Genomic DNA, 22,631 nt, shown 5'->3' with positions numbered 1-22,631 from the left:
AAGTGGTGAAAAAAATCCAAAGTTTGTAGATAAATAAATAAGTTTAAAAATGACGCCTTTTTCCAAGACCCGTCACCATTTTTCAAACTCTGAAGCTGGGTGAGGGCTTTTTTTTTGTGTGCCAAGCTGACATTTTATTGATAATATATTGGGAAATATACAATGTTTTGATTGCCTGTTATTGAATTTTATTGCAATAATTGCAATTGCAATGTTGCATCGACTAAAAAATCATAATTTGGGCGTTAAGTCATTTATAAATTGGAATTTTTAAAAATATTTTGATAGAGTGTTTCTGAACGTGGCGATATCAAATATCTGTATTTTTAATGTATTGCTTTATTTTGAATGGGGCAAAAGGATAGTGATTTGAACTTTTATTTAAAAAAATAATATTTTTTAATACATTTTTTCTACTTTTTACTTGCTTCAATAGTATATTTAGGAGAATTAAAGTTACGATCATATGATTGCCTGTTCTACACATAGCAATGATTTAGCCACTGGGCTGAACTCATAGCCGATCAGTAACTACAACCACTGGGGTCTGCTGAAGACCCCGGGTTTTCATGCTGACCAATCATGTCACAGGGTGCCAATGGGAGGGTCTTAGGATTCTGGTAAGTGTTAGTTAAGTGCCGCTATCAGAGAATGACAGCAGCATTTAACAAGTTAACATCTATGGGTGGATCACAATTCCACCCACGGCTGTTGGGTGCACATGACAGCTAATCAGATCAGCTCTCATGTGCCTGAAAACATGCGAGCTGAACGCTGGTGCCCGCATGGAATGCAGGGACAAGACCTATGACGTATCTTTATGGCATAGATCGTGAACGGGTTAAGATATAAAAAACTTAAATGGTTTATTTAGTCAAAGGATATTGAGTACCTATCTCCATAATAGGTTTTTAACATTATAACAGGGAAAGAGGGGGTCCGACACCCAGCTTTCACAGTGATCAGTTGTTATTTGCTCCAGCAGTGGCTAGATGTAAACACATGGAATAGAGCTGCAAAGTGCACTTCTAAGACATATGTATCTGCTGCTACTGGGCGTTGCAGAAAATCTATTATTCTTTTGCATAAGAGCCATTCTGCAGTACCCAGCAGTGGCTGCTACTCACTGTTTTGCAGCTTCATTAAATGTGTTTAAATCTGTATTTATATGTCTAATGACTTTTTATAAGGCTGTGGGCAGACGTAGCGATTTTCAAGCGTTTTTTGCAGCGATTTTCGGCGCGAAAACGCTTAAAAATCGTGTACAGAACGCCCCCCATGCATTCCTATGGCATTCCGCACATGCTGTGCTAATGCTGCACTTTTTTCCGCGGCGGAATCGCATCGCGGAAAAAATCGCAGCATGCTCATTCTTTTGTGCGGAATCGCAAAGAATTGCCGCGATTCCGCACCCATAGGAATGCATGAGAATCGCTTACTTCCCGCATGTGGCTATGCCCACCATGCAGGAAGTTAAGCGTCTCATGTGCGGTTGGTACCCACGGTGTGGAGGAGAGGAGACTGTCCTCCAGGCCCTGGGTACCATACCCCTGTAAAAAAAAGAATAAAAAATAAAAAATCGGGGTATATTTACCTTCCGATGTCCCGCGCTGCATTCCCGGCCTAAGCGTTCCCAGTAATGCCTTGCGGCAAGGCCCTGTAATGACGTAGTCTCGCGTGACTCTAGCGGTCTCGCGAGATCGCTATAGCAACGCGAGACTACGTCATCACAGTTCTCGCAAGGCATTACTGGGAACGCTGAGGCCCGGGAATGCAGCGCGGGACGCCGGAAGGTAAATATACCCCGATTTTTTATTTTTTTTTTAGCATTTTAACATCCTATCTTTTACTATTGATGCCGCATAGGCAGCCTCAATAGTAAAAGCCTGGTCACACTTGTCAAACACTATGTTTGACGAGTGTGACCAACCTGTCAATCACTTTCCAAGCGATGCTTCAAATCGCGGTGAAATCGCGTGGAAAAAAACGCGCGATTTCTGGGAAGGAGTCCGGTTTTTAGTAAGCGGTTTAAAACGCTACGTGTGCCCACAGCCTAAAAGTCACAGAAATGATAATGAAAGCTCTGGCATAATGAGGTCGACAGCTGGGTAAAATTAATATGTGCCATGAGTTTTTAACGATGTACTGTACATACACTATAGTGATAGCAGAGGCGATAGAAGATTTAGACTGAAGGGTAATATCAGTATGTACGATGAATTTTAAATCTTTTAAAGAACTTACGGTAACAGGAGCTTTTAATAAGTTGCATTTTACTGATTTTCTAGATGATGAAGAAGAATGTGCCCAAAGTAGCACAGTTAGTTATTTTTGGTACCGAAAAACGTTAAACATAACTTCATCTATAAATGCCAATGGGGATCTGCAGTGGTGGATGGTGTTATCTATGGCAGCTGCTTGGGGAGCTGTATATCTATGCACAATCAAAGGAATTAAATCTACAGGAAAGGTAAGTTACCTAATATTGTACAGTATTACAATGCTATATTTTTTTTATACATGTATGTGCATATGAACACAACCAACAAGTATAAATCCCATATAGGTTTCCTTTTGTGTGGCCCAAAGACATAGCAGTTAGTCCCTCAGTGAGGTTACAAGCTTAATGGTTGAACAACAACATAGGCCATAAAGACAAGAGTAGTAGCATGGAGCTAAATGGATACATAACAACGTTGACGGGCTGCGTTAACGGTATAGCATAACGCGATCGCGTTATGCTATACCCACTAGCGCAGATGATTCATCTGTGCTAGCGGTGACAGAGCCTCAGACGCTGCAGCCCGTGTCAGAGGCTCCATCACTGAATGACGGCACATCGCGAACGCATGCCGTTTTACGGCATGCATCGTGATGCGCCCAATAATGGGGGTCAATGGGAGCGTTAACGGACTGCGTTACACCGTGTTATGCCGCGGTGTAACGCAGTCCTTCTAACGGACTGCCACAACGCAGTGTGACCCCGGCATTACAAAAATTTGGTTACCTACTCCCAGCAGAACTCCCCATGCAGACCATAGTGTCCTTGCAGTATCACGCTGAACAATCCTCAAGATAAGATACACTTTCACTTTCTTAGGACATGAGACAGCTGCTATCACATAACACTGTCTTGCCTTTGATGGTTTCAGGGCTTGCAAGATCATATTGCTGGAGGTCACATTAGAGAAAGATTTCCCAAACTCAAGGCTTCATGCTGCCCAACAGGTCATGTTTTCAGGATTTCCTAAGTATTGCGCAGCTGAGAGAACCTGTGCCAATTTCTAATGCAGTGATAATATTTCTATGCAGTACTAAGGAATCCTGAAAATATGATCTGTTGGGGGTCCGTGAAAACTAGATTTGGGAAAAACTGCTTTAGAGCATAACTGTGCCTTTGTGACTCTGTCTCTATTAGGCGTCGGATTCCTGCAGCTACACAACAGGAGTCCAGAGCCTCACATGCTGCTCTGCAGCAAGCCATTCCTGAGGCTAAGTTCCTCTGCCGCTCCACTGAGCATGCTCACGAGACGATCTCCCATTGGAGGTCGAGAGTCACGTGCTCAGGTCCTTCTCCAGATCTGATTGGTCCATCTCAGAGATCTGGAAGGTCCCAGCAGCGCACAGCTATAAAAGGCCCGCATGGCCGTTCGACCATGCGCTAGTATAGACTTTACTTGCTAGATGTGTGAATGGTGACGGATGTTGATTCTGGTGACTGACTCATTAAGATTCCCCTCCCGCTGATATTATGCATGTGGATAGGGAATTAGAGTAGCAGTCAGCGCTAGTCAGTGGCAAGCCTTAGGCCACTGTGCACACTGCACCTCTACACTAGCGTCCGATTGTGCTACGCCTCACGGCACTATCATCTAGCAGCAGTGTCCTACGCCGCACTGCAGTTGCAGCTCTCTTTGGTGTCTGCAGTGGCGACACTGCACGCAGGGTAGGTCTATACGGACGCAGTTCCTCTGCCTTGGGTCCTGCACCTGTGACCGGATACCGTGAGTGCATTTACCTGAGACCTGTGATGCTAACAGGCTCAGCCTTTTGTGTTTACCTCTGCTAGCATCTCTGTGAGTCAACAGTAATTGCTTTGCGCACCAGTATGACGTTTAACCCGCGTGCGCATTTCCGCCATATTGCTCGTCTGCCACTACTTTGCAGCAGTGTTCTCACCTACTGCACGGTGGACCCCAAGCGGCAAGCGCACTTTATTATTTCTTTTATTTAGTGCGTTCCGCCGTTCCTAACAGTCTCTCTCTCTGCCCAGGGGGTTACAATTTATTTTACAGCATTACTCTCATACTGTGGCCACATTACAAAGCAGTCATTGGAGAGCAGTCTGTTGTTCCTTTATTCTAAAATTTAAAACATAACAATAATATGAAACAAGTAGAAACAAAAATATCAAACAGAAAAGTAACCAGCAAAAGTGTACATTTTTATTAACAATATAAAATGAAAATTGGTCTAATGACTTACTCTGTTAACTTACAGGTGTTGTCTGGGCTTTTCACATAATCTCAGCACATATCTGGGCTGCAGAATTATGACAATAAGTAATTTACTTTCTGTCACTAGTTTGCACGGTTTTCTAGATATTCTGAACAGAACGTCCAGGGGGGGGTGGTGTTATGGCATTGAAATGAGAACTAGTCGTAACCTCCTACTCTACTCCAAACATGTCCTTTATAGCAACAACCCCACCCTCCATAGTTACAGGCCCTCCCCGTCCACATGAAGAAGCCCTCATCACACAGTAACAAATCCTCCCCCTCTAGCAGCCTCAATGCAGAGAGCAGCTGCTCCTCCCCCAGACACACATCGTCCTGTATTCTGGGACAGGCTGCCCATGCGCTGGTACACTATGTCCCGGAACACAGCGAAATACTTCCAGAAGTATTTCACTGTGTTCCGGGACATAGTGTACCGGCGCATGCACAGTAATGATTTTTGGTTTTACCCGCAGTTGGGCAAAGCATACTGCACACGCGCAAAGCAAGATTGCTTTGCGCATGCGCTAACTATGGAGTAGGACTACTAGAATTCTGGAAAAGATTGCGGACGGGGGCCACGGATGGGGTGAAGAAAAAAAAGAAGAAACACCGCCCATCGGACCGGACACAGGCCATTTACATAGGCTGCCAACTTCCGGTGACAGATTCCCTTTAACCCTTTCACGACATATGACACATAGTTACGTGATATGTAGTGTCACTGAATTTGATGCAAGATGATGCTCACCCTGCATCTTTCCCCACACATGACAGATGATTTAACCATATCATAAATCAAACGCTGAGCCCACCTAGAACTTGTGATCTGTGAGATTAGTAATCCTAGCCACTGCTTATGCTGTATATTTAAGCATGTTGCCTGCATCATATATCTGCATATTAAATTAATTCCCTGTAAGAAACAAAATCTACACAACAGGAAATCACTACAGCTTGGTTTGCCTAGTTTCTTAAAGGATCAGTGCCCATATTCCCTTTTTACAGGGCCAGTACCCACATTACTGTTCTACAAGTACATGCAACCATAAGGCATAACATAGCGGATTATAATGAGTATAATCTGTTACTTCACTGGCTTTAAACAATTCAAGGATGCCATATTTTGGAAGGGATATAACAGTAGTCATGGTCATGTGATTCTCCAGATCACTCTCCTGATATGTCCCTGTAGGAGACTAGTTTATGTCTTAACATGCATGATGTTCTATGTCAGTGTTCTCCAACTCCAGTTCTCAAGAACCACCAGCAGGTCATGTTTTCAGGATTTCCCTAGTATTGCCCAGGTGATAATTGCATCACCTACACAGGCAGGAATTCTATCATCACCTGTGAAATACTAAGGGAATCCTGAAACCATGACCTGTTGGTGGCTTTTGAGCACTGAAGTTGGGGAACACTGTTTTATGTGTTGCAGTATAACTAATCCTAAACTTGAAGAAATTGGGTTTTCTGCCCTCCCAGTTATAGCAGTATAAGAGAGCAGGGATTACCAGTGGGGATTGCAAACTGTGGTTTGTCCTGAGGAAGAAGTTTGTTAACTGTGACACTTTCACTAAAATTTTCCCTTTTCTCCTGGCTCCATTCACTGGCAAACCCTGGCCTTATTTACTGGTAATCCCGACAGTGCAGAAATCCCCATTTTTTCTCAATTTATTCATCCTGGATCTTCTTGCGGGTCGGCAGCATCCCTATTTAAATGATTTGTGTTGTTGTGGCTACACAACTTTGCCAGGTAAGCAATTCGCTTATTCTGCATATCCTTTTGAACCAGGATAAGACCTTATTGTGCTATTGTTTTTTCAGTGTTGCTTCATTCATTTAGATCCTGAACTTGTATCTTTCATAGATTTAGTTTATGGGTTGAACTCTTTTTAAAGCTTTGATATTACCATTATTTAAGTGAATTAAGCATTTTTTTAAACGTATATGTTATTTATGATATTGTAGCATCTTTTTTCTGATTTGATTCTCAGAGACATTTCTATTGAACTTGAAAATCATACAAAAAATGCAAATTTAACTATATATGATATAGAAATATACATAATGCAAACATACAGTATAAAGTAAGATGCTAGATGGGGTACTCGGTACCGGGCAGTTCTTAAAGGCAAAGTGTCACGACAGCGAAGACCCGGTCCGTGGCCCTGGGCGTCTAATGAAAATGTTGAATAAAGTTTATAGACGATGATTTAAAAGAGAATTAGGTTATGATGCCACCTGTGGTAATCGGCAAATAAGGTGTTAGCCGATGCTGCTTCAGAGTCCGCTGGGGCTGATGGTGATGCAGCAGAGTGTTACAGCTTTCCACAGGTAGAGCTGGGCCCTAGGGTAACTGTATGTGTAAGTGATGAGATGATGATGGTGGTTGTAGTGCAGGGCAGATGGTATAGCAAACAAATCTGAGGACACAGTGGGGTTGTAGTTTCCTTTACTGGATGTATATAGGTGCAGACTGGAGCATTGATTACTTATGACATTGGAGGTCCAGGCAGTCCGAAGCAACTCAGGATCCATTCAGCCAGGTGGGTTGGAGGCCTCCTTAGTGCGGTGCTCTATTTGAGGTCCTTGCTGTCTAAAGCACTGTTCAGTCCTATGTTCCTCTCACTGTCTATCAGAAAATGTTACCCGCATGGCAGGCAGCTTGAGCCTTTCACAGGTGTTGCTCCCCGTGGTATCTCCAGGCTCTAACCTGCTGCTGTGCCTTGAGGTGTGTGATGGGGCCAGAAGACCTGCAATCTTCTGCCCTCTGGATTTAGCTACTGAGAACGTAGTGCTCTGCAGCCATGGACTCCAGTGTCCAGTTCTCGCACTGTGCTCTGGGATGAGCATGGATGAGGACTGACAAAAAGCACAGGTAACCTTTTTTTTCTTAAGTTGTGCTTAAGTGTGGTTTTTGCCCCCGGTGACCATTACGATTATTGCACTGTGTGTCGTTTGTTCTAAGTTTGCCCCCGGTGGTGGTGAGCGTCATTGCACTCTTGCTTCTTTAGTTAAGTGCACATGTTTATAATGCAGGTGTGATTGCTGGCTGGGCTATAAAAGAGTCACAGGTGTTGCAATCAGTGTTGGTGATAGTGTTCATTTCAATCATCCTTGGTGGAGGAAGGAGCTGGAAAGCGTTCCTTGCAGCACTGTCTTAGCCCTGGTGTGGAAGGAGTCAGAGGGGATATCCTTGTAGCTCTGACAGAGCTTGGTGGCAGCGATTCAGGAGGAGAGCTGCATTCTGGTGGTGGACTCTGTTGCCAGGAGCAAGTGCAACAGAGTAAAGCTAAGTGGTGTTTCCCTGTTTGTGTTTTTCCTTAGTGTGTATTAGTACAGCGGTGGGGCCAGTGCCTGCATCACCCAGCTCCCTAGCAAGGGATAGGTGTAGGGTGTGCTAGGGCAACAGGTTCCTGATCGGTGCCCGGTGGGGAACCAGCATAGGGAACATTAGGAGTGTTAGGGACACTGACTCAGAGGAGTGCAGGAGGTCTCCACGTCCCCTTTCCCTATTGCAGGGCCCACCGTTGTAACTGTTTCCACTTTCCCCGTGTCTTGTTGTTTTAGTTACCGACCTGCGGCCGTGTCACACAGGACAGTATCACGTGCCGCGTCTTGTTGTTTTAGTTACCGACCTGCGGGTCGCGTCACACAGGACGGGTCATCGTGACAAATACTTTATCAAATGCTTGCTGCAGTCGAGATATACTATATCTACCTCATTTCCCTGATCGACCCAGTCAATGATTCCATCATAGAAGGAAATTAGATTAGTCTGACGACTTGTTTTCTACAACACTGGCTCTGGTTAATTACTGTATTCTTATCCAAGTACTTAGATATATGCTGTTGTTTAATAATTTGTTCAAAGATTTTTCCTGGTATAAAACTAATGCTCAGTGGCCTGTAATTTCTTGGCTCCATCTTCTTTCTTTTTTTGAATATAGGGACAACATTTGCCCTTCTCCAATCATCTGGGGCTTCTCGTGTTCTCTAGGATTCTTCAAATATTCTGGCTAGTGATTCAGCACTTTCCTCTGCTAACTCTTTCAGTACCCTAGGATGTAATTCATCTGGACCAGGAGACTTAAGTAAATTAATTTAAAAATAGCTAAGTCTTCCCTCAGCATCTCTCTGTTTATAGATAGTGTGATTTCTTTTATTCCATCAATAGCACTGTGAAAATCAATTGATGTTACAATTGCTTTCTAAGAGAACATAGATGCAAAATAGGACTTAAAAGTTGGGCCTTAAAAGTCAACAGCTTCATAAATGCCTATAAAACTGCCAAGTTCTGGTCAACATGTAATATAAACTTGGCACACACACGTGGATTTCAAATGTGAAGTGGTATCTAATGGAATACAGTACATACAGTCATTGACCCGGGACAAGCGGCGGATGCCGCGTTCATTGCTGGCGCATGCACTGTGCACTAACGGACCGAAAAACGGCCACAAGCATTCCACTGAACCATTTTTGACTCTTTTTCCCACACATTAAAGCTTTCAGTACAGTACAGGGTACATTGATGAAGGTAACATAGTAACATAGTTTTGAAGGCTGAAGGAAGACCTTATGTCCATCTAGTTCAGCCTATTTTTAGTGCAGCTGTTCTGCATTGTTGATCCTGGGGAAGGCAAAAAACCCACAGAGTAGAAGCCAATTTTCTCCATAGGGAAAAAAATTCCTTTCCCCAAGCTGGGTCAACCATCTATCTATAATAGTATATAGTCATAAGACTGAAACGTCACTGACTATACGTACTGTATTCCATTAAATACCATTTCGCATTTAAAATCCACCTGTGTGTGCAAAGTTTATATTACACTTACCACGGATTGGGCCCCTACTTCTGCACCACCTATAACAGAGTTGTGCCAACGGTGTTTCATTACTAAGTTCTGGTCAACAGACCTGCTGTTGGTCTGTGTAGAGACCGCAAAACACAGATATGAGAAACACTAATTTCTTAGTTGGTTGCAGTTCAAATTTCTCAGTTCTTTGAAATTAAAGTGGTTGTTTACTGTTAGACAGCTCCTGTATCTCCACAAATTGCAACATAAAATAAGAAATTATTATACTTATAAACTTGACTAATGTCATTCCTCCAATATATGTGCTTTGTCACTCCAGCAGTAAGGTGATAATTTGTCTCTTGACCACTACAACCAGTACTAACATTCTGCAGCCTATTAGTGGACACTGATTGACTGCAGCCAGGGCCATCATTTGGGGCAGGCAGACCAGGCAGATGCCTGTGGCCCCCACCTACAACAGGGGCCCCCTGCATCTGCAGCCCTTTTATGAAGTGCCCAGAGGGTGTACAGTAGTGAATAACGCTGTGCATCCTCTATAGTCACAGAGCGTCTCTCCCAAACCCCCTTTCAGCCCCCCCTCTCTCCCTCTTTCTCCCTGCAGTCAGGTTAGAAGTTGAGAGTGAGGGGGAGGGGCTGATTACAGCACAGCAGAGATCAGAGGCAGACCAGGAAGATGCCTGCAGCTCTGTCTATGTCATCTCCTTCTGAGTCATCATCATGGCTGCTCCTAGCACTGTCCTGAGAATGGATATGCATAAGTGAAGCTGCAGAACCTGGTAAGTATACATGTACTGTATGTGTATCTGTATGTGTACATGTGCAGTATACAGTGTGTGTCCGTATATGTATAGAGTATGTGTATGCATATATACAGTACAAAGTATGATTGTGTATATCTGTGGTGCATGTGAGTGTGTGTATATATATACATACAGTATGTAGTATGTGTCTGTATATTATATTTGTATACTGCATGTGTGCAGTAAATTGTGTAAATATATATAAACTGTATATATGTGAGCATACTGTATATACTGTATATAAACTGAATGTTTCTGTGTGTATATAATTTATATATGTGCTTGTACACACTGTATGCATCTGTATACTGTATATCTATATATAAAACTGAGTGTATGTATGTGTGTGTATCAAGCCACGCCCACGCTACATGGCAACCAATCACGAAGCAACTTTCATTTTGCCAGAGCTGTTTAAAAGATGAAATCTGAGCTGTGATTGGCTGCTGTAAGAACAGTGTTCCTTGTAGACAGTTGTGGTAACTGAGGCCTATTATTCTTATCATTTCTATGGTGTTATCGCCCTTCGGTAAAGCTGGAAAGAGCAAAATTTATTACCGTGCCAACACAGACCACCTTCTGACACAGATTGTAGGGGGAGCCCAGGAGGAGCCCGGTGTCACACAGGTTAGGATTAGATACAAGGCTCAGCAGACTGTATCACACAGAATAGGATTAGATACACGGCTCAGCAGACTGTATCACACAGAATAGGATTAGATACACGGCTAAGCAGACAGTAGCACACAGGATAGGATATGTGCTGGTACACACTATGTGAGTCTGTATACTGTATATACTTGATATATGTGCTTGTACACACTGTATGCATCTGTACACTGTATATACAGTACATAGTGTATGTTTTAATATTTATAAAGCATATATGATGTGTGTACATGTATAGTGTATATCTGTGTATATGTGCTGCATATATTTCTGTAATTGTAGTGTCACCATAATAGGGATCAGCAGTTAATGCCTAATGCCTGTGTCTTACACTAAGGCCTGTTCACACTGTCCTTCTTGACTGTGCCCTGGTGGGTGCTGCCTGAATCCCCTATAGAGCTATAGATTGCAATGACAGGAATGGAGCTCACATGAATCCCACATGTGATTTTTTTTTCTGAACGTGTCCATCTGTTCCAAAAGCAGACTCTAAGGGTATGGGCACTTGATCAGTAATCGCTGTGTACTTGTGCAGTGTCCAGATGCTACAGCATAGTGGATGGGATCTCAAGAAATCCCATGCCCACTATGCATCCACAGAAGCCCGCGGCTCACCTGCGGAGACGGACAAATGGCGTGTCTTTCCAGACCGCAACATGTCCATTTATCTTGTGGAGACGTGATAAATCTCACCCGTACAATGTATTGGACACAGTGAATCTGCACCATTCAGTGATCACATGTGGAGTCACCTGCGTTCCGTATCTGGCAGCGGACATGTGATGTGTCCAAAGCGCTGCCAATTACTGATCGTGTGCACCCGGTCTAAAAAAATAAATCAGTCAATTTCAGAAAAAAAAACCTAATTCATTTGTCCTCTGCTTGTGTAAGTGCAGATTGTGGCCCCGTTGGGGATTTACGTGAATCCTATTTTAGGGGGATTCAGGAAGAGCACCCAGATACACTGCAGAAGCGCAGTGTAAACAGGGCTTAATATACTATTATGTGGAATAGTGCAGTCTACTATACTATTCCTCGCTGTCACAGCTAGACACGGACACCTGCCACAAGACACTTTTTTTCATAAATCCATTGCACGTTGTCTTTCAGCATTTCTGCAGTGTTTTTTTCCCTATTCAAAATGAATGGGACACAAAAATGCAAGTGAAAAGGCTGCAAATATGCAGAATATTACCTGTCAACACTGTAGATCAATCTGCAGCAAAATGGTGCATGTGAACAGTGTCTACAGGGGTTTTCTGATAATGTAAAAATAATTAGCATGAAATGATAAATCCCCCGCGGCTCCAGCACCGATGCTCCGGGGGTCTCCGCCAGTCTCAGCATTGGGCTGCAGTGGTCTTGTGGCTCCAGGCATCTCTGCCAGTCTTAGCACTGGGCTGCAGTGGTCTTGTGTCTCCAGGGGTCTCTGCCAGTCTTAGCACTGGGCTGCAGTGGTCTTGTGGCTCCGGGGATCTCCGTCAGTCTTAGCACTAGGCTGCAGGGGTCTTGTGGCTTCACCTTATATTATAGCTAAATTATAACAGCAATGGTACAGAGCCGCATCCTAAATATATTTTATATCACTCCTTATAGGTGTCGCTCTGTTTGGACAAACTAGAATCAATCGCTAATATATAAACCAAAAATTGTGGAAACCACAGTAGAAAATTGCGACCATAGATCCATATTAATAAAATTGCTTCTCTTTATTAAATTATGAACAAGACAAGACAAAAATGGGGAACATGTGCAAAGGACAATCAAAAAGTGCAATAGTATAAATGCTAATACAAGCAGGACCTGCCCCAGTCCACCTGAACTATCATATGCCGAGATTAATGTATACATTTTCTGTATTTATACTCCATATAACGAGCATTATATATCTTACATAGAAAGGGGAACAATGCCCATCATCTATCATACAAAATAAATCTATACATTACCCAAAAGAGGTAACTTGAGGGGTTAACAACAAGTTAACACTACTACCCTCGGGCCATATGGAACACATCTTACATGTATAGAAAGACGGAAATTGGTGCAGCAAACAATGCCAGGGCTGCACCAGCGGGCAAATAACCCGCCCTAAATGGATTAAGACCCAAAACCGTTACCTTGATGAGGCTACAGGATGACCGGGCGGAACGCTCGTTACCCCGACGCGCGTTTCGGAGCAATGAGCTCCTTCCTCAGGGGGCCCCCTGAGGAAGGAGCTCATTGCTCCGAAACGCGCATCGGGGTAACGAGCATTCCGCCCGGTCATCCTGTAGCCTCATCAAGGTAACGGTTTTGGGTCTTAATCCATTTAGGGCGGGTTATTTGCCCGCTGGTGCAGCCCTGGCATTGTTTGCTGCACCAATTTCCGTCTTTCTATACATGTAAGATGTGTTCCATATGGCCCGAGGGTAGTAGTGTTAACTTGTTGTTAACCCCTCAAGTTACCTCTTTTGGGATAATGTATAGATTTATTTTGTATGATAGATGATGGGCATTGTTCCCCTTTCTATGTAAGATATATAATGCTCGTTATATGGAGTATAAATACAGAAAATGTATACATTAATCTCGGCATATGATAGTTCAGGTGGACTGGGGCAGGTCCTGCTTGTATTAGCATTTATACTATTGCACTTTTTGATTGTCCTTTGCCCATGTTCCCCATTTTTGTCTTGTCTTGTTCATAATTTAATAAAGAGAAGCAATTTTATTAATATGGATCTATGGTCGCAATTTTCTACTGTGGTTTCCACACTTATATTATAGCTGCAAAGTGAATAATGACCATCAGGGACCCCGAACCTTTGACCACGGAGCCAGAGGGGATTTAGCAGAGTAGTTTGAGGGACATGTAGGACTTTTTTTAATCACTTTTTATTCTGCTGTTTGTAAGGTAGGATGTAGAAAAACATGGCAATTCTGCTAATGTTTTCTATTATGTGACTGTACAGCCTTCTTCACGACCTATCAGGTTTTTTATAGATGCCACATGTCCCCTATTTGACCTACGGTGCTGCGCTCATGTCCATGTTTTCCCAACAGCACTGATAACAAGGGCCAATACAAGTCTATGGGTCCGTATAAACATGCCGTCTGTGTGCCGTACATGTGCAGTCCGTGTTTAACTTGGAAAGTACAGCATATGAGAAGCTTTGTAATTCCATTTTCATTATCCATACCAGAAAAACACGGATGGCACATGGACGGCACACTGATTGAAAACACTGGTGACATCGATATCGGTGTAACATGTACATGTTTTATATGGACATGGGGGGCCCCACTTTGAATTTTGCCTAGGGCCTCAATTTGTCTAAAACCGGCCCTGACTGCAGCAGTCACATAAGTAAGGATTGTCCACTGGACAAATCCCTTAAACCTTTTGACAACCTCCCTGCAGTTAGACTGGCATGCCTCAAAGGCTTTCATTTAATGTCTATGCAATGCAGTAGATGGTCAAAAGCGGAGCGCCAGCCACACGCAGCTGAAGGTATTAGATGCAGCTTCAACCGAGTGCCTCATATGAGGAAGGATAGTTGCAAAGATTGGTAACCCCGGTCTAAGGAGAGCAAGGACAGGAAATAAGTTATTATGAAGTCTTCTTTTTATTAAAGTAATCCACAACGTGTTTCAACAGAGGAAGACAGAATTCATCTGTCGAAATGCGTTGTGGATTACTTTAATAAATAGGAGACTTCATTTAATGTCTGTCTTTTAAAAAATGCGAGGTGTAAAAATGCTTTCAACAAGGCAGGGAGTTTACTTCAGACTAAGTTCACACGAGTGTATAAAAAAATCATCCCATTTTCATCAAGGTAAAAAAACGGATGATTTTTCATCAGACTTAACTAAGGGCCCAACCAGGTCCATGGCAATCCAGTCAAACTGGACTACGATTTTTGGCAGCGGAAATAGGGGACTACGGAAGTGGGATACCGGGGCAGTTAGTTGATAGGTAGGGCAGGTGCGGCAGAAATTAACAATGCTGCAGTGAAACCCAGGCCTGTAAAACCTCTGAAGGACTCATTCTTGGGTCTTACAGTGGATTCGGAAAGTATTCAGACTTGGCCGAAGGTTCACCTTCCAACAAGACAATGACCCCAAGCACACAGCTAAAATAGCGAATGAGTGCCTTCAGAATAACTCTGTGACCATTCTTGACTGGCCCAATTAAAGCCCTGACCTAAACCTAATTGTGCATCTCTGGAGAGATCTGGAAATGGCTGTTCACCAACGTTTACCATCCAACCTGACGGAACTGGAGAGGACCTGCAAGGAAGAATGGCAGAGGATCCCCAAATCCAGGTGTGAAAAACTTGTTGCATCATTCCCAAGAAGACTCATGGCTGTACTAACTCAAAAGGGTGTTTCTACTCAATACTGAGCAAAGAGTCTGAATACTTAAGATCATGTGATATTTCAGTTTTTCTTTTTTCTACATTTCTGTTTTTTTTCTGTCAAGATGGGGTGCAGAGTGCACATTAATGAGAAAAAAAATAACTTTTTTTGCATTTACAAAATAGCTGCAATGAAACAAAGAGTGAAAAATTTAAAGGGGTCTGAATACTTGCCGAACCCACTGTATCTATACCTAGGTGTCTTCCCAAGACATGAGCATGGGCCATATCTAGTACCCTACATCTATAAAGTCCTGGGACTAATAGCTGCCTGCTTTGATACTTCCCCTTTCAGTTTAGTGACCCGATATAGCAACTCGCCATTGACCGCAAAGTGTGGGAACCTGGTGTCGGCCTCTGGCTCTTGAGCAACCCCATTTATCACAGTCACATTTTTCTGTACATTTTTCAAAGTCAAGTTCTGCATTTGGACAGTCCCAAAATTCCCGCAAGAAACCTCCAGTTCAGGAATTTCAGTCTCACTGGTCTCCATCTCGTCCTCGTCACCGGCCAGGACACATAAGCGGAACTGATCCATCTCTGTGATGGGGTTTCAACAGGGTTGGGCTGGTTCCTGTCTGCATCCGTTGATACTTCTGCCTTTCCCCACAAGTCCCAGAAAAGGCTGAAGTTCCTCCCAATTATCACGGGGTGCAAGCAAGCCTTCGATCACCCTCACCCCATGGGACTCCATACCGGGACTTGTTTTAACCGACACTCTGGCGACAGGGTAATCCTTGGCGTCCCTGTGGGTATAGCATACACCCATGTGTCCAGGATCAACTGATGGGGAAAGATGGCCCTTTCCAGGGTCACTAAACTCCCTGAGTCTAAGAGTCCTGTAACCAGCACCTCATTTATTGACACGGGACATGCCTGCGGCCCCTCACCGGGCTGATAGACCACATTGCAGGTGGGGTAGACATAGTAGGAGTATTACCTTCCTAGGCTACAGTCCAGCTCTTCGGAGGACAAGAGACAACAGGAGGCTATATGTCCAGAACCATGACATCTCCAGCAAAGCAAGTCTTTTCCCGCGGCCTTTGACAACCCCTCAGTGACCCCTTGAGATCTAGGACTCCCTCCTGTGGTGGCTTTACTACCCCTCTTTTGGTGCTCGGGTTCTCTCTGAGTACCCCAATATGAGGGTTATGCACCACCCCTTGGCTTTCTTATTAATAATAATAATAATAATAATAATACATTTTATTTCTATAGCGCCGACATATTCCGCAGCACTTTACATTTCAGAGGGGACTTGCACAGACGATAGATATTACAGCATAACAATAATCACATAGATCATAACAGATACCAAGAGGAATGAGGGCCCTGCTCGCAAGCTTACAATCTATGAGGGAAAAAAGGGGAGACACGAAAGGTGGGTGGTAACAAATGCCCTGATTGTTTCGACCAGCCATAATGTTAAGTGTGTAACAGTACGGACTCAGAGGGCTAATAGATGCATAAAGCATGTGGGAACATGATACGGGGAACCTGGTTATGGTAAAACTTTTGACTGTGCCACACAGGGATAGTTAGGTTAATGTGTTGAGGCGGTAGGCCAGTCTGAATAAATGAGTTTTCAGGGCACGCTTAAAATTGTAGGGATTGGGGACTACTCGTATTGACCTGGGAAGTGCATTCCAAAGAATTGGCGCAGCACGTGTATAGTCTTGGAGACGGGAGTAGGAGGTTCTGATTATCGAGGATGCTAACCTCAGGTCATCAGCAGAACGGAGGGCACAGCTAGGGTGGTAGACTGAAACAAGGGAGGAGATGTAGGGTGGTGCTGAGCCATGGAGTGCTTTGTGGGTGAGGGCAAAAAGTTTGTACTGGATTCTGGAGTGGATGGGTAGCCAGTGTAAGGACTGGCACAATTTCTTAGGTACAGCTCAACCACCTGGAACTGTTCCACTAGGCCCACCAGTTTGTCTGCATTTTGGAGATCTCCCTCGGCAACCCAGGTTTGCACCGGCCTAGGAAGGGAGTGCACGAACCTGTCCATGGCAACGCGCCAGACCATCTGGGCTGGAGTGCAGGATTCCGGCTGCAGCCATTTTTGCACCAGATACAGAAGGTCAAACATTTGGGACCGAGGCGGTTTGTCCCCATAGTATGCCCAGTGGTGAACCTGTTATGCTCTGACTAACATAGTCAATCCTGCGCGTGCCAAAATTTCAGTCTTTAAAGGGAATCTGTCACCTATTTTTTCGCATATAAGATGTGGCCACTGCCATCAGAGGCTTATCTACAGCATTCTGTAATGCTATAGATAAGCCCCCGATGTAACCTGAAAGATAAGAAAAATGAGTTATATTATACTCACAGATGAGGCGGTCCGGTCCGGGTCCGATGGGTGTCGCGGTTATGGGTCCGGACCCATAACCGCGACACCCGTCGGACCCGGACCGGACCGCCTCACCTGTGAGTATAATGCCGGTAATGAGTATAGTGCCGGCACCTCCCATCTTCTAGCGATGACGTCCTCCTTGCTTCCCATCACGGCTCCAGCACAGGTGTACTGCTCTGCCCTGTTGAGGGCAGATAAAATAAAATAAAATGACTCAAGGAAAGTGCAATATAAAATCTCCTAATAATCAGAATTGTGCACCACGGAAAGAATAAAAAAGACAACTTGGGAAAATTAGATGAAGAAAGCGAAGAAACCGAGAACAATGTCCAATAATAAAGATTTTTATTTTATTAGATATCCAACAATATTATATATATATATATATATATATATATATACGTATATTTAAAATTAATGGTAAGGGGAGGCCAATGCCAAATAAGGGCACAGCCTGGGGACAGCAATAATCACTCAATAAAAAGCACCCACAATAATATCACACAGTATAAAATGAAAGCCAAAAATATATATTTGAATATATTATATATGTATATATAAAAGCACATATAAAAATTGCTAGTGCGAGTGTAATAAATTTATGTGCAAACATATAATATGTGCAGGCAAGAAAAAACTGTGAAAAAATATATAAAAACGCTAAAAAATATATAATGACTAAATATGTATTACCACACAATAAAGTGCAATGTGCCACAATTGTAAACAGGAACCGTGTGCAAAAGGAAAAATTATTTAAAATATATGTGTGAAAGCACAAAACGAGTGCTCAAATAATTTATAGTAAATGAGCTGCCACAATTGAAGTGCAATGTGCCACAATAGTGTAATAAATCAAAACTTATAATATACAATAAAAATAATTGTGGACAGTGTAAATACCTTTCAGCTGTTTCTGTCCCCAGGATGTGCCAGCCCCGACGCGCGTTTCGGCGTACCTTCGTCAGGGGGTGGCGACATCCAGACAGGAAGAAGTTTAAATAGGGCAAAATAACCAATGAGAGCGGAGGAAGTGTATAATGACACACGCAAGCATCGTCGGTAACCAGGCAGCCCCACGCCGTCGGCCCACGTGTATCCCCGATCGTCGCAATGCAATGATGCGGCGAACAGGGACGCAGGCACGGCGGGCGGGACTCCCGGAACCCGATGCCAGCGTGCGTACAACACTGACCGCTGTCATTGGACTACAAGTAACACATGGTACATAAAAATATAAGGCGCTCTGTGATTGGATGGATTGGACACATGACACGTAGGTCCTGAGCGCACATAACATAAACAGAGAGATCACATGGTACATAGGTCCTATTTGATTCAAAAAAGAAAAAGAACTAAAATAAAAAATAATTAATAATACAAATACAATGCTAACATATATAACATATAATATATGGCATATGACGACATATAATAAACACCAATATATGAATAAAAATAAAATAATGATGAGTAATAATAAATAAATAAATAAATATAAGGAAAAAATAAAAATAAAATAAGTATAAATATAAATAAAAATAAAAGTAAATATAAATAAAAATAAAATAAAGTTAATAATTAATATGAAAATAATAAATAATAAGTGTAAGAATGATAAATAATAATAGTAAATATGAAAAATACTAAAATAAAAAATAATAATAATAATGGCAAATGAAGAAAAAATAAATAATAAAATAAGTAATGATGAAAATAATAAATGATAATAAATAATAAATAGTAATATACAATTATATACTCATCTTTCATGAAAATACATATTTGAAAGAATAATAATAAAAATTAAAGTTGTAATTAATGAGACAAATAAATATTAATACATGTTTAATCAAGTTCATATATAAACTAATGGTATATTTGAAAAAAAAAAAAAAAAAAAATATATATAATAAATAAATATTTATGAGAAAAAACTGAATGCATATTTAGTCAAATTCATATATAGGTTGATGCAATAGATATTTAATCATTGTCCTTTTTCCTTTTTCTTTTTTCTTTTTCTTTTTCTTTTCCTTTATCTTATATAGGTATATCAGAAGAAGAAAATGGCATCAGCATCAGTCAACTCCAAGATTCCTCGTAATAGATGAATAACACAAGGTAATTGCTGATAGAATTAGGAACTAAAAGGTGACAAATAAAGATGTATAAGCATTATATATAATCAGTACACAATAATAAAACCATGTGAATAGATAATCAAATAATAAATTTATCAAATACCCAACAAATAAAACTAATTAATAATATAAAAAATATAATATATATATTAAAATTTATATATTAACCCCTTCACCCCCAAGGGTGGTTTGCACGTTCATGACCGGGCCAATTTTTACAATTCTGACCACTGTACCTTTATGAGGTCATAACTCTGGAACACTTCCATTGATCCGAGTGATTCTGACATTGTTTTCTCGTGACATATTGTACTTCATGTTAGTGGTAAAATTTCATTCAAATAACTTGCGTTTATTTGTGAAAAAAATGGAAATTTGGCAAAAATTTTGAAAATTTCGCAATTTTCCAACTTTGAATTTTTATGCCCTTAAATCACAGAGATACGGCACACAAAAAACTTGATAAGTAACATTTCCCACATGTTTACTTTACATCAGCACAATTTTGGAACCAAAATTTTTTTTTGTTAGGAAGTTATAAGGGTTAAAAGTTGACCAGCGATTTCTCATTTTTACAACACCATTTTATTTTTAGGACCACATCACATTTGAAGCCACTTTGAGGGGTCTATATGATAGAAAATACCCAAAAGTGACACCATTCTAAAAACTGAACCCCTTAAGGTGCTCAAAACCACATTCAAGAAGTTTATTAACCCATTAGGTGCGTCACAGGAATTTTTTTGAATATTTAAAAAGAAATGAACATCTAACTTTTTTTCACAAAAAAAATACTTCAGGTTCAATTTTTTTTATTTTACCAAGGGTAACAGGAGAAATTAGACTGCAAAAGTTATTGTGCAATTTGTCCTGAGTACGCTGATACCTGATTTGTGGGGGGGAACGACTGTTTCGGCGCATGGCAGAGCTCAGAATGGAAGGAGCGCCGTTTGACTTTTTCAATGCAAAATTGGCTGGAATTCAGATCGGACGCCATGTCACGTTTGGAGAGTCCCTGATGTACCTAAACAGTGGAAACCCCCTACAAGTGACCCCATTTTGGAAACTAGACCCCCCAAGGAACTTATCTAGATATGTGGTGAGAACTTTGAACCCACAAGGGCTTTACAGAAGTTTATAACGTACAGCGGTACAATTAAAAAATCATATTTTTTCCACAAAATTGATCTTTTCACCCCAATTTTTATTTTCCCAAGGGTAACAGGACCCTAAAAGTTATTGTGCAATTTGTCCTGAGTACGCTGATACCCCACATGTGGGGGTAAACCACTATTTGGGCGCATGGCAGAGCTCGGAAGGGAAGCAATGCCATTTGACGTTTTTGGCTGGAATTGAGATCGGACACCATGTCGCGTTTGGAAAACCCCTGATGTACCAAAACAGTGGAAACCCCCCACAAATGACACCATTTTGGAAACTAGACCCCCTAAGGAACTTATCTAGATGTGTGGTGAGAACTTTGAATCCCCATGGGCTTCACAGAAGTTTATAACATACAGCCATACAATTAAAAAATCATATTTTTTCCACAAAAATGATCTTTTCACCCTCAATTCTTATTTTTCCAAGGGTAACAGGACCGTAAAAGTTATTGTGCAATTTGTCCTGAGTACGCTGATACCCCACATGTGGGGGTAAACCACTATTTGGGCGCATGGCAGAGCTCGGAAGGGAAGCAGCGCCATTTGACGTTTTTGGCTGGAATTGAGATCGGACACCATGTCGCATTTGGAAAACCCCTGATGTACCAAAACAGTGGAAATCCCCCACAAATGACACCATTTTGGAAACTAGACCCCCTAAGGAACTTATCTAGATGTGTGGTGAGAACTTTGAACCCCCATGGGCTTCACAGAAGTTTATAACATAAAGCCATACAGTTAAAAAATCATATTTTTTCCACAAAAATGATATTTTCACCCTCAATTCTTATTTTTCCAAGGGTAACAGGACCGTAAAAGTTATTGTGCAATTTGTTCTGAGTACGCTGATACCCCACATGTGGGGGTAAACCACTATTTGGGCGCATGGCAGAGCTCGGAAGGGAAGCAGCGCCATTTGACGTTTTTGGCTGGAATTGAGATCGGACACCATGTCGCGTTTGGAAAACTCCTGATGTACCAAAACAGTGGAAACCCCCCACAAATGACACCATTTTGGAAACTAGACCCCCTAAGGAACTTATCTAGATGTGTGGCGAGCACTTTGACCCCCCCAGTGCTTCACAGAAGTTTATAATGCCCGGGCGTGAAAATAAATAATTCGTATTTTTTCCACAAACATGATCTTTTAGTCACCATTTTTTTATTTTCCCAAGGGTACCAGGAGAAATTGGACCCCAAAAGTTGTTGTCCAATTTGTCCTGAGTATGCTGATACCCCATATGTGGGTGAAAACTACTGTATGGGCACACGTCAGGGCTCGGAAGGGAAGTAGTGACGTTTTGGTATGCAGACTTTGATGGAATGGTCTGCGGGTGTCATGTTGCCTTTGGAGAGCCCCTAATGTACCTAAACAGTGGAAACCCCCCACAAATGACCCCATTTTGAAAACTAGACCCACTAAGGAACTTATCTAGATGTGAGGTGAGCACTTTGAACCCCAAAGGTCTTCACAGAAGTTTATAATGCCAGGGCATGAAAATAAAAAAATCGTATTTTTTCCAGAAACATGATCAATTAGTCCGCAATTTTTTCATTTTCCCAAGGGTAACAGGAGAAATTGGACCCCAAAAGTTGTTGTCCAATTTGGCCTGAGTACGCTGACACCCCATATGTGGGAGAAAACTACTGTATGGACACACGTCGGGGCTCGGAAGGGAAGCAGTGACGTTTTGGAATGCAGACTTTGATGGAATGGTCTGCGGGTGTCATGTGCGTTTGGAGAGCCCCTGATGTACCTAAACTATTGAAACTCCCCACA

The 22,631-nt window shown here is 42.1% G+C and overlaps 1 protein-coding gene across 1 annotated transcript in view; it reads left to right on the top strand.

The window, feature by feature from the left end:
- LOC141099802 (sodium-dependent neutral amino acid transporter B(0)AT3-like) overlaps positions 1-22,631 on the top strand; it is a 1,161,745-nt gene that overhangs the window by 427,025 nt on the left and 712,089 nt on the right. Inside the window, exon 5 of the mRNA XM_073587870.1 lies at positions 2,289-2,470. Coding sequence (XP_073443971.1) covers positions 2,289-2,470 — 182 coding nt within the window. The remainder of the gene's footprint in view (positions 1-2,288; positions 2,471-22,631) is intronic.

The sequence above is a fragment of the Dendrobates tinctorius genome, unplaced genomic scaffold, assembly GCF_039654945.1.
Source record: "Dendrobates tinctorius isolate UK_male_01 unplaced genomic scaffold, ASM3965494v1 ptg000102l, whole genome shotgun sequence".
NCBI lineage: Eukaryota > Metazoa > Chordata > Amphibia > Anura > Dendrobatidae > Dendrobates > Dendrobates tinctorius.
Note: the sequence above shows the minus strand (reverse complement) of the source record. Positions and strands in the feature narration are given on the sequence as shown.